Source organism: Strongylocentrotus purpuratus, unplaced genomic scaffold (assembly GCF_000002235.5).
Source record: "Strongylocentrotus purpuratus isolate Spur 01 unplaced genomic scaffold, Spur_5.0 spur5_scaffold_8, whole genome shotgun sequence".
Classification (NCBI taxonomy): Eukaryota; Metazoa; Echinodermata; class Echinoidea; order Camarodonta; family Strongylocentrotidae; genus Strongylocentrotus; species Strongylocentrotus purpuratus.
This window is the reverse complement of record NW_022145614.1, coordinates 9,403,184-9,419,963: the sequence shown is the minus strand read 5'-3', so window position 1 is coordinate 9,419,963 and position 16,780 is coordinate 9,403,184. Positions and strand designations below refer to the sequence as shown.

General features: G+C 35.8%; 2 protein-coding genes across 2 annotated transcripts; both read left to right on the top strand.

The window, feature by feature from the left end:
• Positions 1-962: 962 nt before the first annotated feature.
• Positions 963-8,590, top strand: LOC579652 (mitochondrial ribosome-associated GTPase 2). Its single transcript, XM_779756.5, has 8 exons — positions 963-1,049; positions 2,698-2,874; positions 3,692-3,839; positions 4,905-5,020; positions 5,305-5,373; positions 6,031-6,180; positions 7,058-7,196; positions 8,015-8,590. Exons 2-8 carry the CDS (start codon positions 2,749-2,751, stop codon positions 8,437-8,439), a joined length of 1,173 nt encoding a protein of 390 aa, XP_784849.1. The 5' UTR covers positions 963-1,049; positions 2,698-2,748; the 3' UTR covers positions 8,440-8,590.
• A 1,082-nt stretch (positions 8,591-9,672) lies between these two features.
• On the top strand, positions 9,673-16,519 carry LOC579716 (cleavage and polyadenylation specificity factor subunit 5). The gene is made up of 7 exons (XM_779814.5): positions 9,673-9,823; positions 11,610-11,810; positions 12,245-12,308; positions 13,314-13,403; positions 13,966-14,041; positions 14,439-14,553; positions 14,897-16,519. Exons 1-7 carry the CDS (start codon positions 9,708-9,710, stop codon positions 14,916-14,918), a joined length of 684 nt encoding a protein of 227 aa, XP_784907.1. The 5' UTR covers positions 9,673-9,707; the 3' UTR covers positions 14,919-16,519.
• Positions 16,520-16,780: the final 261 nt, after the last annotated feature.

Sequence of the window (16,780 nt, the reverse complement as noted above, 5' to 3'; positions counted from 1 at the left end):
ATTTTCATTAAAGTATGACAAACTATGGAACTTGAAAATAACGACACGAATTGCCAATGTGGTTATCAATTCATGACGTCATTGCCTCACAGTTTATCAATTGCCCTTTTTATTTTATCCCATTAATTTCCTTGTTTATCCCCAAAAACTTGATTTCCCCATCCCTTTGCCAAGATTATGTTATTATATATTGCGTGCATGACATTTCACAAAATCTTTTACGAACTTTGAAGAATTGATATTTTTTTCTGAATATTGTATAGCCTACTCAAAATTATTCATTTTTATAATTTATATAAATATTCACATTTTCCATGATTTAACTGAAAAAAATTATTCTATATTAGTGCATCCACATAAAAACATATTACCATTAATATAACTTGGATCCTGGTGTGCAGGAAATAAGAAGTTTAGGGGGGAAATTGAAAATTTATATTATGAATATAAAGAAAACAATTAGTGGATAGTGAGGCAATGACGTCACAGATTCATGAGTGAGTTGCCAATTTGTCTTGTGATTTTCAAAGTTTTTCATATCATTAAAAATTCACAACTTTCTTATTAGTAGTAATCCGATTTTGCTCAAACTTTTTTTTAATTGGTCAGTGTCTGATTTTTCTGCTTTTTATTGAAAGTAAGTTATTATTGGAGTGGACTTGCCCTCTAATATTGCGACAGAAAGAGGAAAATATTGAAGACTAAATTAATGAAGCGAAATGACAAAAATATTGAAAAGATGAATATATATTGAATAGATGTAGACTCTATATATTGAAAAGATGAATGAATTTTTAAAAAATACTAAAAATAGTGATCAAATAAACATATACTGTGATGAATATATTTAAAAGACAAACATATTGAAAAGATGAATATATTAGAATGACAAACATAATGAGAAGATGAATATATAATTTATTCAGAGATGAATATAAATACAAGAGATGAATATATTCCCTTTTGGCTTGCCATACACACCGAATTTACTCTTTCATCTGCAAACATGCTCATAGCTCATCCAGCTTTGGAAAGCCCACTAAAGAAAGGTACGCTATGATAATGATGGTAAAATTAAGGCATCTTCCCAGGATTTTGTTAGTTGGTGTGTTTCAGTGTTTGTTACGGATTTAATCTTCAAGCTTAATCTAGAATCAAGATCTAGACAATAGACTTTTGTAGATTTGTATAATAATAGAGACCCACGCATTGGTATTCGTGTCGTGCTAGGCCTAGGCTCATTAGCATGGACTCTCTAAGTTCTTAGACCGAAAACTTCAGTCTCTCTAATCGTCGGTTGTTCCACTGAGACTACGTCTGGCTCCACTAGACCTCCGATTATAGAGACTGAAGTCTGGGGACCTCTTTCTGTGAGGCACTGTACGGAACAAATGGTTCGGTTCGACCGGACCGCGATGAATGAGATATGCAACGAGATTTTCACTCTTTACATCCTCATAACTGCTGCATTTATAATACAAACTAAAAATAACATATATATAGCTTATTTGACTTACGATAGCTTGCTCATTTAGATCCTAAATTAATGATTAATCCGAGAAAGTCTTGTCGTCAACATTATCCGTCTTGGTTTTAGTTGATGAATATTCATTTTTTCTTTTCGAACGTCCAATAGCTACCGTAGCTACTTACGAGTCGGCCCGGCTTGACCAACGAACTCCCACGAAACGAGTGCTCTGATTGGCCATTGGCTATGTTTTGGTAGGTGGACCCGGAAATATATCGGCCGCCGGGTAATATTTCGAATGCATGAACGTACTGCTTCGCGGTTCGGAGATACAAATTGGATAATTCATATAAGTAAGTCCGTAAATTATCCATTTAATATTAAGTTATCAAATTTTGATAACTGTAATTAGGACAAATGACATACCGACCTAATTTACATCTGATTTAGAAATCAGAAAATTAGATCTAAATAAAGAAAATCGGGGAGAAAATGTTTTGACAAAAAAAGCTGCCATTGTAATGTTGGCTATAGCTACCCCCACGGTACGAGATCTCTGGGTTGCCATCTGTATTGGGGAATGACAACAAATGTCAGTTTTATTAAAGAAATGACCCAAATCAGATGGTTATTGCTGTCTAGGACTCTCTATGCTTTGCTGGAGTGCCTAGGCTAAGCTTCTGGAGCATGGAGCTGTGTGATTCACCTGTTAAAAATTAACCCTAACGTCTAAGTCTAACTAGGCTATGTAACTTACGCTGAATTTTGTTTATGCATAGATTTGAAAAATACTGACTTAGCTTGGATGACTGGCTTTCAATGAAGCATGGAGGCGTAGGTAGACCTCTAGATCGACTTATTATTGGCAATTGACAAATTTGAAGATTCAAGAAAAAATGAAGAATGAAGATGGATCTAAAAGACTAAAACAGTGAATCCTATTAGACCCTATTATTTATTAAATCATTTATTATAATGGAAGATTTTTTTCAAAACATTAATGATATGGCATGTATAAGACTTATTATTTTAAGGTAATGATTCTAAAATGTAGAAAAAAAGAGGGTAGAAGTCTAGTAACACAAAAAACTAAATTAGTTTTTTGTTTCGAAAGCCAAATGTATGATTAAAATAAGATAATCTAGCTCTATATTACTAATTCAGAAAACCCTGTTTGTGAAAATTTAAACTAGAGTTGATGTTAATCCTTTCTCCTTCATGTTGTGTAGGATAATCTTCACAAACGAGTCCCGAGACATCGCCCTTTCAAAGGAGAAACCATGGCTACATCTTTGCATTATCATCTCCTTCCTTTCCGTCGGCTTTTGCAGAACATGAGCAGTATACAGAGAGGAATGTCATCCATACCTCCAAGGAGAAAGAAGAATCTGAGTGAGAAAAAGCTGGTATGCATCTTAACTTGGAACATGTTAAACCCCAAAAGCAATGGTGCAAACTGGTCAAATGACATTAGGAAGAATATTGCATCATGATTTGCATCATGATTTGCATCCTCATCATTTACTGATCGACCATGCTCAAGAGAATTTTGAAGAATTATTTGGATCAGTCTATTAGTATTATGCGGAAAAAAGGATAGATTAAATTTCTTCCAAAAATATAGAATGCAGATTCATCACCTCATTGAAACCTCAATTTCATCATAAGTGTTGGATAATATTAACCTAGTTGAAGGTTAAAACCAAACAATAACAAGCATGAGAACAAGTTAATCCAACAACTTAACGTTACTGAACTGCAAAGAAGTATAGCATAATTATGTCTAAGTTGACTGATTCATGAAGTAAGAATGTTCACACGACTAGTCTTGAGAAAATTGACAAATCACAAGACAACAATCACCTAGATAAGAACCTTTGGTCAACTGGCCTATGCCCGTGCTGTGAGGTTCATTTCACATTCGCTCAGGCCAAATATAGTGGGAGTTAGAAACTGTAATCTTAATAATTTACCATTGAATTTAAGATTCATTTCATAACTTCCTTAGAGACCTTTAAATCCAAGCTGAAATCTCATATTTCTTAACAATACCTGCACCTGGCACTATGACACTAATCCAAACTCTCTTATTCTTTCTATTTTTCTTATGCGCCTTGTAAGAGCATTGTCTAGATACATGTAGACGGCGCTATATTAATGCCTAGTATTATTAGTAGTAGTAGTATTATTATGTTATGTTTGTTCTTCTCCCAATCATGGCAGTCCAAGCATTTTGTGGACTGGAGACGGGTACGAGTTGCTGGAGGTAACGGAGGAGATGGATGCGTGTCTGTACGCAGAGAAGCTCATGTAGAGTTTGGTGGCCCTGATGGTGGAGACGGTGGTAACGGAGGCCATGTTATTCTTGAATGTAGGTATTTAAAGGCATCATTTAACAATGTTAAATCTAAGATGCATGGCCCTACGTGTTATCAGTGTTTATGATATGGTGTAATATTGAAGCCCTAAAAAAATTGCGCTTAAAATGATCATGAAGTGCTTCAAAAAAGTAAAAATCTTTGAGTGACCAGTTTTACCATACTCGTTTTCCCCAACAGACTGTAGTGTTATAAAAACCGTTAACCTAACGGTTTTTGAAATTTCGATTTTCCAATCATAAATATCTTGATAATCAGACAGAGGATCGGCTTGTAAAAGTCATGGGGTTCCTGACTGACCTAAAGGGTTATAATTATCATTGCAGCATGAGCTAAATCCAGGATTTTGTTTCAGAATCTGAGACAAAGATACCCAATCCCTTTAAATATCCTCTCAAACAAAAAATGTATTGTTCTTTGTTTCGGGGCATACTCCAATAAAACTACATGAGGCTTTTCCTAATCATTCAGCACAAAAAATGAAAAGGTGTTTTGGGAACTCCTCAGTCAGATAACTGATAAGTTTTTCAGTTTTTTATTGTCATGGTGACTTTACCATAGGTGTATGATCATATCCAGTGGTTTAAGAGCATAATTATGAGTCAGGGGCCTCAGGGTGCTTGTAACTGCATGATAATTATTATCTTGAGCTATTTGACCATTTTCATAATCTATTTAAATTGATGAATACATCTTCTCTGCTAACACAGTGATGAGAGGTTTCATTAATAACAATTAGTTTTATTTTTAAAACAAGATTTAGCATTGATGAGATGTATGCTGTGCATAAAAAATTCTACCAGTTTCTGAACTGAGCTGTTATGTGGTACAATTATGAATGAGGTGATTGACTGAAGGAAAAAAAACAGTGTTTATTATAAAGATGAGCTTGACAATGTAAGTTCCATATTTCAGTTGATTAATTAGTCGTTATGAAAGACAAGCAGCAAGATGTCCATAATTGCACATCTAAATAGCAAACTGTTGTTGTTCCATCATTTGTTATGGCATTGTTTCAGTTTTTATGTATATTCAAGGTTTTTTTCTCTCTCTCCTAGGTGAGCAGAGTCTGAAGTCACTAGAGCGCGTCCTCCCGCTTTATCGAGGAGAGGCAGGAGGAAAGGGGAAGAGTCAAAATCGTCATGGACGGAATGGCAAACACAATGTCATTAAGGTAAATTTGCTTTCTATTTTCATGTTGAAATCATTCCTTCGGTAGCATCAAGTTTGAGGGAAATAAATAAATTTTGCAGTTTTAATAAAGAATTCACAAAGTACCTGTGGCCTTTCACAACTCTGGTGATGATGTTGAATGGTATTATTTATTCCAGTTAAGAGAAAAGTGAGATAATTACTCTGTGCTTACGCCTGGTTTCATGGAGTGAATCTTGTTTTATCTAATTAGTGGTAAGATAGACCACAAATTAACATGTAGTATTTGTTTTGTTCGGTTTACAGGTTCCTCTTGGTACTTTAGTAAAAGAAAATAATGTTATCATCAAGGACTTAGAAAATGAACACGACATGGTGAGTAACTCCAGCATTGTTTTTTGTATTCCCTTCTGCTTTTGTCTTTGTCTGAGATAATTTAGCATTCATTTTCTTCACCAACAAAAATCTTCACCATTGCATTACTTCCCAGTAGTCTGAAAATCAAAGATCCCCTTTTATTTATAAAAATGTTTGTTTGTAAGTTGAGAGTTGTGCTGGTCATGTCGGCTCCCTATGGTACTTTAGCTCTTTGTATTATTATTTTGTAACTTCATGATACATATATATATATATATATAGATAGCTTCCTTTCACCGAAAGCCCTCGAATCATGATAAGCACTCGAATCATGATAAGCAATTATTGATTAAAAGTGAAGGGTCATGATTAAAACCGTGCAGAAAACAAAATGTGTTCAGCGTTCTTGAAGCCCCCTGCTGTGGCATACATGGTTAGTTAACAGCAGCTTGTATAGAATTGCGGTAAAAAATCCAGAAGAGTCATTGACCTATCTTGACCTGAGCCTTCCACACCATCTGGGAGATGTGTGACGGCTTCATGAGCCAGATCTCCCTATCTTGTGATGTGCTGGTCGCTTCTGTAAGGGATCCTACACATCTGGTAGCACAATCAGCCTTTACAGATTCCTATTTGCATTTTATTGAGGCTACCTTCATGCTTTCATTGTTTTAGTTCATGCTGGCTGCGGGTGGTGAGGGAGGACGTGGCAATCGATCCTTCATGACGGCCCAGCACAAGACCCCTATGATGGGTACATGCGGCACCCCGGGGGAGGAGCGGGTACTCCACCTGGAGCTCAGGACCATGGCTCATGTGGGTCTGGTAAGTCATTGACAAATGCATCATTTCATTATATTTCCGTGCACGAAGAAGGAAAAAAAAGGAATGAAATACAGTACTCTCCGCATAATTGGGTAAGGCTGGATGGGGCAATTTGTACCCGATTGGGGGAATGTTTGTATGAAATAAATAGGAGGTGTTCAAATCCAACCACACTAACAAAAATGCCCCTTTATCTGTAACCCTATTATGCAGAGATTACTAATTGGTGGTTTGGTTACCGGTATACAAAATGGGTCTATAATCAAACTTTGAATGTACTGGGAGAATGTTGAACCTATAGATAATCTGCACTAAACGTCTGTCGCTAGCACTAGCATGAAGATCAAAATAGATAAACAAAAATATGTAGGAGAAGTGAATTTGAATGGAGAATGAGCCTATATTTCAAAGCTGTGCTTTTTTACAGACCACATTTTTTCCACATTGTTAATGTCTTCATAACTTTCTTGTTATTGTTCATGAATTTATTCTTGTTGATGATGAGCTTGTTGTTACTGTTTATGAATGTATTGTTTTCATGTCAGTGGAAAGAAAGAAATAAATCTTGAACCTTGACGGTTCCAATGATTTAGCACCAGTAAACCGTTTGGATAGAGAGGATAATTTAAATTGTGTGTTCATTTAACCTTTACCCATTTTATACTTCAAGGTATAAGAGATACAGTCAAACCTGTCTATAGCGACCGCCCAAAGGAAACACAAACAGTGGCCTTTGTAGACAGGTTCCTTTAGTACATGTTTCAAAGAGAAACCATTTTCAAAGAAAATTTTAAAAATATGGTCTTTATAGACAGGTGGTCTTTGTAGACAGGTGGTCACTAAGGAAGGTATAATAGCATTTTGTTATTACTTTCAGATTGGTTTCCCCAATGCTGGCAAGTCCACCCTCCTGAGAGCGCTGTCCAGAGCAAGGCCTGCCGTGGCGGCCTACCCATTCACCACACTCAATCCGCATGTTGGCATGGTCATTTATGATGATATGGAGCAAGTTGCAGGTAAGCGTACAGACATATTGAGGGTTCAGTGATACAAAGACGCAACTCCATTTTGGCCATTTTTAGAAAAAGTGGTTTATGTGTCACTGAGCACTTGAGTCTTAAGGAATAAAGTCTATTTTTCACTAGCCATTGACTTCAATGGGGTGCTGAGTGGAGTTAAGTCTTTGTGTTTCGTGGAAAGTCCACATTTTTCTGAACATTTTGATATCAAATACTCATTTTGGCAAAATATGGAGTTACGTCTTTGTGTCACTGAACCCTCGATTAACAAACTCGGTGAGCTGAAGTTCGGGCCATTTATTATTGTGGACATACATTGTTTGTTTGTTTGTTTGTTTTGTGAGGAGAGATGCTGTTTTGTCACAGGCATTGTCTTTTCTTATTTTTTCTAGAATTATAAATAGATAAGCTATATTTCTTCACAGTCACCTTAAAGTTTTGTAGCTGTTCTGATGTCATTCTAAAGGAATACGATTGATTCTGTTCATGCTGTTGTTCATAACCAAAAGTCAAGAAAAAGAAGACAAATTATTTTCATTCATCTAAATTTGGTTAACTGACAAAACTAAATACTTTTCTATTAGAAAAAATCACATTTATCATTCCTGCCAATCATTCAAGGCAATCGAAACAGGTTTAAAAATTGCCTATATACCTTGATCAAGAACAAGTAATGTAGAATGATGATGTGGTGCAATGGACAGGACTTGTGTAGTGACTCGATAAGAAGAAGAAGAAAGAGTAATGTAGAATGATGATGTGGATGGGACAGTTACTTCTCATCATGCCTCTCTTTCTCTCTCTCTCTGTTACAGTTGCAGATATTCCTGGTCTGATCAGAGGTGCCCATCAGAACCGAGGCCTGGGCCACTCTTTCCTGCGTCACATCGAGCGATGCCGCTGCCTCCTGTACGTCATCGACCTCTCCGTCAAGGACCCCTGGTCGCAGCTGTCCGATCTCCGCTACGAGCTTGAGCAGTACCTGCCCGGTCTGTCAGAGAGACCTCACGCAATTGTTGGGAACAAGATGGATCTTAAGGAGTCCAGGACCAACTTGATAGAGTTCCAGGACAGGATCAGGTTGCCTGTGATAGCCATCTCTGCACAACTGAGCAGAAATATTGGACCCTTGAAGGACCACATAAGGAAGTTGTACGATCAGGACATTGGTGGAAAGCACAAGGTCAACCAGGCTCAAGATGAAAAGACAGTCCAGACTCCAGTTAATAGAATTATATGACATTATTTTTAAAGACATACCTAGGTACATTTCCTTGAACAATCCATATTAAAATGTTTTCCAATTCAAATACCAATGGTGTCAGAATCTACTTTATTTGTTGGAGCTCGTTGAAAGTTGTTGCAAATGTTATGATGAACCAGAAGCAATTGGGATCTTCCAAATGTATGCCTTCTATAAACTGTACTAACATGTGCATGCATAAGAATTTGAAGTTGATTATGAAACTTCTTATTCAAATTATATCTGCATTCGTACAGCATGGGCATGGTCATTTTGGGATATTATGATAGATATATACAAATATTAGGGGAGGTTTATTTATTTATTTATCATTTCTCTCCACTTCGGGGTCCTTTCTGTTTCATGAATAAATTCACGGTAGAGGTCCCTTAATATTGTTTACCTTATTATGGTTCCACATGATTTTGCTGCGCCCCCCCCCCCCCCCCCACCCTAAAAAAAAAAAAATAGTAATAACAATTAACAAGTAGATAATGATTATATATATATATATATATATAAGTTTTAAAAAATAATGAATTGTTTGTTTTAAAAGAAGACAAAACCATTCAACAAGATCATGATGACATTTTATTGAGAGTGAGGTGGATGGAAAAGAGATTCAGAAAAGTGTGAGAGAGAACAAAATTGTATTTACAGAGAGTGGGAGAGAGAAGGAATGAAAAATTGAACTTTCATACCAGTTGTCTGAGTTTCTTTAGTCCAGAAGCTTCTTCACAGACTTTTCTGTGTTTTCCGAGGCATTAATTTTGTATGAACTACATCAATTCATTATGAAAATAATTTTGTGAGAAATGAATCAGTAAAGTCTTTCCATGAAGCTATGCATCTTGCCCCCCTTACCAAAAGGAAGCATTTCTTCCAGATTGATTCTTCGAGCACCCCCCCCCCCCCCCCCCCCCCCCCACCTCCATCATAACCAAATGTTAAAGCCAAAATGCACCAGAAAACCACAATATCATAAGGTTAATTTACGGGTCTTTTGCTGGTGTTCATTTTCTTTTCCATATTGGAGACATTACAACTGTGTTTTTTTTTTGGGAGGGGGGGGGGGGGTGAGAGGGAGGGGCACAGAATTTATTTTGGAAGGGCATGTGCTCCTACTTCTCAACCCAAACTCGCACTCTAGTCATGTCTACGATCTACCGGTAGTCTGATGAATTTGCATAGAGATCCTATGATCTCTCAAGTGAGTTTGGTATTGCGCCATCTACGATTAGCAGCTGCACAGTCAACAAGAAAAGATGGCTACTACCCCGCGTGAACGAAGTTCTGCTGGCTGGCCCAGAGGAAGGTCTGTTTCAGACTCTAGCAATCACAAAAGTACAGCTGGTGTGCATCGTGAAAGGACAGCAATATTGTAAGTATTTTGATTAATTAGCAGTGGTAAATCTAACAGGTTCCCTCTTTTTCTATATGTCAAACCGAGTCCTTGAACTGAACGAAAATGTTCAATCAATTGTCGGGTTTTTGTGTGTAAAGTGAATGAGTCTGTGTTGGGAGACTGATTTCGGTCATGATTAACTCCAGGGACCGACGATGCCGCTGCCGAGGGCGTTCGAGCTCCAGAGCCATTCAAACAGCGGGTTTGGTGACATTTTTGCGCAATGTAAAGAGACAGTAATTTCAATTTTGACTTAGACTAGATCTACAATGTTTTTCGATTCCTCTGGGCATCCTTCCAACATGTCCAACCATTTGAAATTATAATTTGAAGATGTCTTTGACTTTTTTAGTTTTGATGGGAGAAAGGGTAGAATCTAGATCTAATTCTTTCTTTGCATGAATTTAATGAGGATCTGAGTATTCTGAGATTACAATCGCTACATGTAACTTCATGCATGCACGTGAAAAATAACCTCCCCAAAATAAGAAAATTGACACGAAAGAGGTACAAAAGATAACGACTTTAAATCATGATTGTTATTTGAACAATTGTGGAAGATTTAGATGAATTTTGGTGTGTTAGAGTAAGAACTAGTATCTCCACGCCGGAGTCGAGGGTAAAAAAATGGCCAATTAATGTTGATGAATTTCATGCTGGGAGCTCTAACTTTATTTGTATGTACATAGTCTATGTATCTAAGATTTGACTTGGAAATTATTACGGTTCTGCCCAAATTAAGTCAAACTTCCAGAATATCCTAAAAATGCTCTAAAACTAAATGACTTAAAAAGATACTAAACATTATCAAATATGCTTTCTTGATGCAGAATAACTAAACTATCCAAGGTCAATATTGAAGCTCATTCGGTTTAATCTTCGACATTTTTTCAGGACAATGCAATCCTATCATATCATCATATCATTTTCACAACACAAAAAAGGTGTAATTTATATTAAGTAACAAAACAAAAAATTAAGGTTTGACATTGTCAAAGCCAAACAATCTTGTAAGACATAGAGAGTCGTACATTGGATCAGTTGCCCTAGTCCAATGTTAGAGATGTCTGTGCTCATTTGATGAACATGCAGTTCAGATTTTTTGAGAAATGAAAGATGACCATTATTAAGATTGGGAAGTTGTCTGTCCGGACACATAACTTGAGTCATAAGTTAATGTCTTGACAAAAATAAAGTATGCTCATTTGCCTATGGATTAAATGAAAAATATTCATCAAATAGCAATAACCATCATGAATATTTGTCCTGTAAGATATTGCCCGACATAATTCTTTGAAGTGTAATGAAATATTGCTTACATACATATGTATAACTTCTTCAAATTACTGTTTAAAATAAAGTGTCCGGATAGTGGATACAATAATACACAACGTCTGGTTATAATACATCTAGTATCTAACTATCTACTGGCTTTATCGAATCTACTAACTTTGTTAGTACTTTGAAAAATGCAGTCAATACTGCCGTCAAGTTTCCAGACCTAGGCTAGAGTCTATCTTCAATCTTCCATCTATCTTTTTCTCTAGCTGGTTGTATAAAGTTTGTAGTTGTACACTGTCACAGTCATGACTGTCATTCAGTGCTTTGTCTCTGCTTGTTGTGCTAATGTCATAGGGTATGGGTACCATGGGTTTGTGAGGTCTCTAAAGGTTACATGATTATTGAAAATACATATCGGCGGAGGCATTTTAGAGTGGCAGTCTCATTTTGTGTTGCCCAAATTTTTCTTCTTTCGTGGCAGATATCCTTTGACAAACTACACATTTGGGACCAAAGAGCCCCTGTATGAGAAAGATTCCAGTGTACCAGCCAGGTTCCAACGGATGAAAGATGAATTCCAGAAGATGGGCACAAGGCGGTCTGTAGAGGGAGTCCTCATCGTTCATGAACATGATCTTCCTCATGTTTTATTGCTGCAGTTGGGCACAACATTTTTTAAATTGTAAGTTTATTTTCATCTTTTGCATTGTTTTTAGGCGTTATTTTGTATTATTTCTAGTTTGACCACCATTTTCATCAAAGGCCCATGGTTGTAGATATTGAGATGCGATTTTCTTGTTAATTTAATAGCACCTGCATACAATTGATTAGTCCCAGGCCAGTCAAATACTCTTTTTCTTTTGCAGAAAATCAGAGATTGCGAATACCTAATTATTGTATATTTATTCCAGTTAGATTACAGATAGCACTTTGTTGTATGAGTACAGTTGAACTCAAACGAGCTGCAAATAAACAAACATCAAAAATCATTTGTCTGTGGTTCCTTGGTTATTTGTGAGAATTTACGTCCCTTATTTGTATACAGTTTTAGTGGGAATTCAACATGTCTTTTGACAATGATCCTTGAGATTAGCTTTTTGTGTCTTTTGTATGTAGGCCTGGTGGAGAACTCAAAGCTGGAGAAGACGAGATGGATGGTCTCAAGAGACTCATGACAGAAGTAAGATATCAGAGATAGATCTACAGTTGACAACTAAATGATTCATACCTTTACCAAGTTTTGTAATTTGTTTATGATTTTTTTTTAATCGTACCTATTTATGTTTCTTGAGAATATGACATATTAAAGCTTACTCTAAAGTTATTCAGCAAAGGCCCTAATTCAACCAGTCCGCTCATTCTTGAGTTACAAAAAACAAAACGGCAGTTTCAGCTATTTGCAAGCTAGAGCTTCTGAACTGAACTTGAAACAAATTGTGTATGTAATTATTTCATACCCTGTGTGAAAATTTAGGACCAAGAGCGATTGAGAAGAATGTGACTTCATAGCCACTTCATAGCCACCTCATAGCCTGAAAATGTGTGACACTATTACACACTAAGTTTAAGCACATACAAATGGAAAAGAAATTGATGAAAAGGGACATTCAAAGTTGACCTTGAGCAGGAAATCAGTCACATATGGAAGAATGAATCTATTCTTTTGAAAGTACCAAATGATAAAAGCTATTTTTTTTTTTTTTCATTTTATTTATTGGTTCAACCATTTTGTTTAAACAACATAAACAAATACAAACAATGTTCGAAGAACATATACAAAACATATTGGACATTTTAAACAAAGATTCAGTGATTTTAGGCTTAGCCTGCCTTTTGGGTAAATTGAAGAAAAAGAAAACATGTTTTAACTGGAAAGATAATGAAACTATTCCTTTTAAAATACAGAGTGATGAAAGCCAATTTTTCATTTAAGTAATACATGGCCTTATTTTCTAGACCAAATTTCAATTATTTTTAGGCTTGGCCAATCATTTGGATGAACATACCGGTACATAAATTGAAGGGGGAAAAAGCATATAAACTGTAAATATGAGATTTAGGGATGTTTCTTTGAATCTCTGCACAACAAGATTGATGGTCAAACATTCAGACATTACTCTAAAACTTGTTGATGCATTTATTTCTAATTGTCTTTATTTTTTAAATCTTTTTTTTTATTAATCAGATTCTTGGAAGACAAGATGGTGTCCAGCAAGACTGGATGGTAGAAGATATCATTGCGAACTGGTACAGACCTAACTTTGAACCTCCTCAAGTGAGTATAATGAAGATGATCATCATTACCATCTTGATGATGGTGATGGTGGTGGTGGTGGTAGCAGTGACAGTGGTATTACTGGTGGGGATGGGATGTCAATATTAGGGTGACATTGATGATTAATACTTCAATGAAAGGGTACTGGGAGAATGATGATGATGATGGAGAATAAAATTGTGGTGGTGGTGGTGATGATGATGTTGAAGATAGTGGTGATTTGAGGAGGAGAATGACATTGATGATGGTGGTGGTGGTGGATATGATTTGAGGAGGAGGAGGAGGATAGTGATGATACTGATGATAATGATTATGATAATTGTGTTGATGAGGAGGCTGATGGTTACATGATATCCAAATGATAAGAAAAAAGAGTTTACAACAACATATACATGTAGGACCAAAACAAAGATCAGGGATTGGCAAAGAATGCTGAAGCTTTAATTCTGCATGCTATGCTATATTGTAAAATGACTGTCAATTATATTTTGACCTGTTCTCTACTTTACTTACTACCAATGCATTTTAGTGCTGATACTCTTCATATTATTTCTCTCCACAGTATCCTTACATTCCAGCTCATATAACAAAGCCAAAGGAACATAAAAAACTCTACTTTGTACAACTAGCGGAAAAGGGTAAGTATTTGAACTTGTAAAATATTGATTTACTTACTTCATTCATTCATATTTTTGTAATTTCCGCTGCTGACATGAATGAATAAAAATGTTAAAATACAGAACATATAATTTGTGCACCCAAGAATATTCCAAATGGTGAAAGCTGTCTTCCAGTGGACATTATTATTATTATTTCACAACCCTTTAGGTATTTCATCAAGGTGTGGCAATGATTGGAGATCTATGCTGTGTGTTCATTCTTTAAACTGTATAATAGTTGCCTTTGATAAAACATTGTTATATTCTTTTTCATGTGAAGTCAAATCAAATGGATTGTAAAATTGAAAACGATTTGAGAAATTGGGAACATGCATAAATAAATAAATATATTTGTATCATTATCTCCTGTTTATAGCCCTATTTGCTGTTCCAAGGAATTACAAGCTGGTAGCAGCGCCTCTCTTTGAACTCTACGACAATTCACCAGGATATGGTCCAGTCATATCCAGCTTACCGCAGCTACTTAGCAGGTAGGTTTGTCATCCAGAATATTCTTCTTTCTCTAGGTATTGGTCCAATGTATGCTCTCTTTGAATTTGAGAAGACATGGAATAAAGTTCTGATTTATTCCCCACAATTGTTTTGTTTTTTTAATGACTATTAGTCATATGATTATGGAAACCTGTTTGCCACCATTTTTGTTTAATACTAGTATTTTAATATTTTGGTTTAATTGGTATGTCTTACGATTGGATGTTGACAGTTAAACTTGGTGGATCATGCTGACACATGTTTTTTTGCAAAGTGTTTTTGACCCAGTTTTAGACATGTAACTAATACAATTTTTGTTTCTCCTTTTGTTTCCACTTTTAGATTCAACTTCATTTACCAGTAATCAAGCAATCAAGATATTCTGTTGATGTCGGCATGTAAGCTAGTTAGCAGCTTCGATCCACAAAAAGACTGCTTTTTAATCTCACTTTTGTAAATATAGTCTGTAGGAGCAGTGGAAGCACAATACAGATCGTGAACCTTGTGTCTCAAAAATTTGAACGGACAATTTTTAACAGCGAATTCAGTATCAAGGAGGCACAAAAGATATGTATGGTCTGACAGTTCACTTATTGTCGAACAAATTGTCACTTTCTTCCATCCTAGCGTATGTGATGTAGTTTGCTCAGAGGGTGTGATTTTGTAGGAAATCATGAATTTTTAGTCACATGAGGAATTCAACCAAACATTTATGTTGATACTGTCATTCAGATTGTACAAGTTGTATCTCTGTAGATGAAATAATTCTTTGGCATGAACAGCTTTGCTCAACTTTGCCAGGTTCAATGTTTCATGTGCACCTTGTGAAAATTAAGATTTTTTGTTCACAATATACAATGTACAGGAATACCATCATGGGAGATTGTCTAAGGCAGTTCTGATCAATTTTGATGCAGAATCTTAATCATTTCACTGTGAAACTGCTGATTTATGATTATGACCTTATTAACATGACATACAAACAATTATGAAAATGCATATTTTGTCTCATGTTTACGGAAACTTTAGATAGAGGCATTGATTTCTAATCATCCTCAAACTACACCCGCACCATGCCCCATATCCATATGTAAATAGTACTTTGTTTATGTAAATATCTTGATTGTTTTGTAAGTTTTGTACGATAGGTCCCTCACCTGTTGCTGAATGTAAGTGTACTGAATGCCATTCTCGCGATCTGATTATTGTTTGATAGGAATAAGTATGTTGACTGCACAGTGTTCACTATCAACATTTAAACATAATGCAAGGGATTTTATTCTTGAACGCTTGTATTCTACTCAAACTTAAACTTAACGCCAAGCCTAAGCTTTTGTTCCGAATTGGGTTTTAGAATTGAAGTTAGGCTGAGATCTAAGTTTTCCTTTGTTAAACGTGATCTTAGATCCAGCTTTGGGATTTATTAAATTATATGTTGTAGAAAAACTGACCTCGTTGTGAAAGGAATCAGATGGTCTTTGTTTGGACCACATATTAAGAACACATGATGTATTCTCTTATTTTTAAGGTTTTTTATTCAAACTGATGATGATTATAAACAGGATACATTACATTTATCCCAATCGTACTGATGCTAAGTCTAATGGATTCAGCGATGTGATCATGCGCTCTTTATGTTCTCACGCATTTATCAATGTGTGCACCATTATCTGTCGTTAGATGTACTCATATGCATGTCTATTATAATGCACAACAAAGGTTAACGCGATATGATGGCAGTAAAATAAATTATATTGAGCTCATTTTCCTACATTTTATGTCAGTTGAGTGTGTACATGTAAGTTGCTTGAGTGAGCTTGTTGTCATCCGAGATACAGATTGTCATGATCTCTGTATCTCTATATTCCGCATGTATCATCTTAATGGATCTCAGTCTAGTGATGGCAAACAAGTAGGTACTGTGCAAGAGCAATTGAAACATGGACAATGTACACACATTGAAGGAAAAAAACTACTTGCATCCTCATTTTACAACATCATCTTTTTGTCAAAGAGAGTACTTTTTAAGTTGTTCATTATATAATATAATAATAATCTGTTCTGGAATGTGATATAACATCTCTTTATGCTTCCAAAGACTCTTGGGATATTGTTACCCAGCTTTAGCTCTGGCAACCATAGTGCTGGGTGTGTTCAAGAAATGAATCCTACCAGGTACCCACTTTCTACCCCTGGGTCGAGAGTATAAAATGTAGATTAATGTTT

Bases quoted from the DNA above. Each gene is read 5' to 3' on its own strand.
- LOC579652 (XM_779756.5), top strand. From the start codon at position 2,749: ATGGCTACATCTTTGCATTATCATCTCCTTCCTTTCCGTCGGCTTTTG. The intron at 3,840-4,904 runs GTAGGTATTTAA...TCTCTCTCCTAG, and splicing joins AGGCCATGTTATTCTTGAAT to GTGAGCAGAGTCTGAAGTCA. The intron at 6,181-7,057 runs GTAAGTCATTGA...TATTACTTTCAG, and splicing joins CCATGGCTCATGTGGGTCTG to ATTGGTTTCCCCAATGCTGG.
- LOC579716 (XM_779814.5), top strand. From the start codon at position 9,708: ATGGCTACTACCCCGCGTGAACGAAGTTCTGCTGGCTGGCCCAGAGGA. The intron at 13,404-13,965 runs GTGAGTATAATG...TTCTCTCCACAG, and splicing joins CTAACTTTGAACCTCCTCAA to TATCCTTACATTCCAGCTCA. The intron at 14,554-14,896 runs GTAGGTTTGTCA...TTCCACTTTTAG, and splicing joins TTACCGCAGCTACTTAGCAG to ATTCAACTTCATTTACCAGT.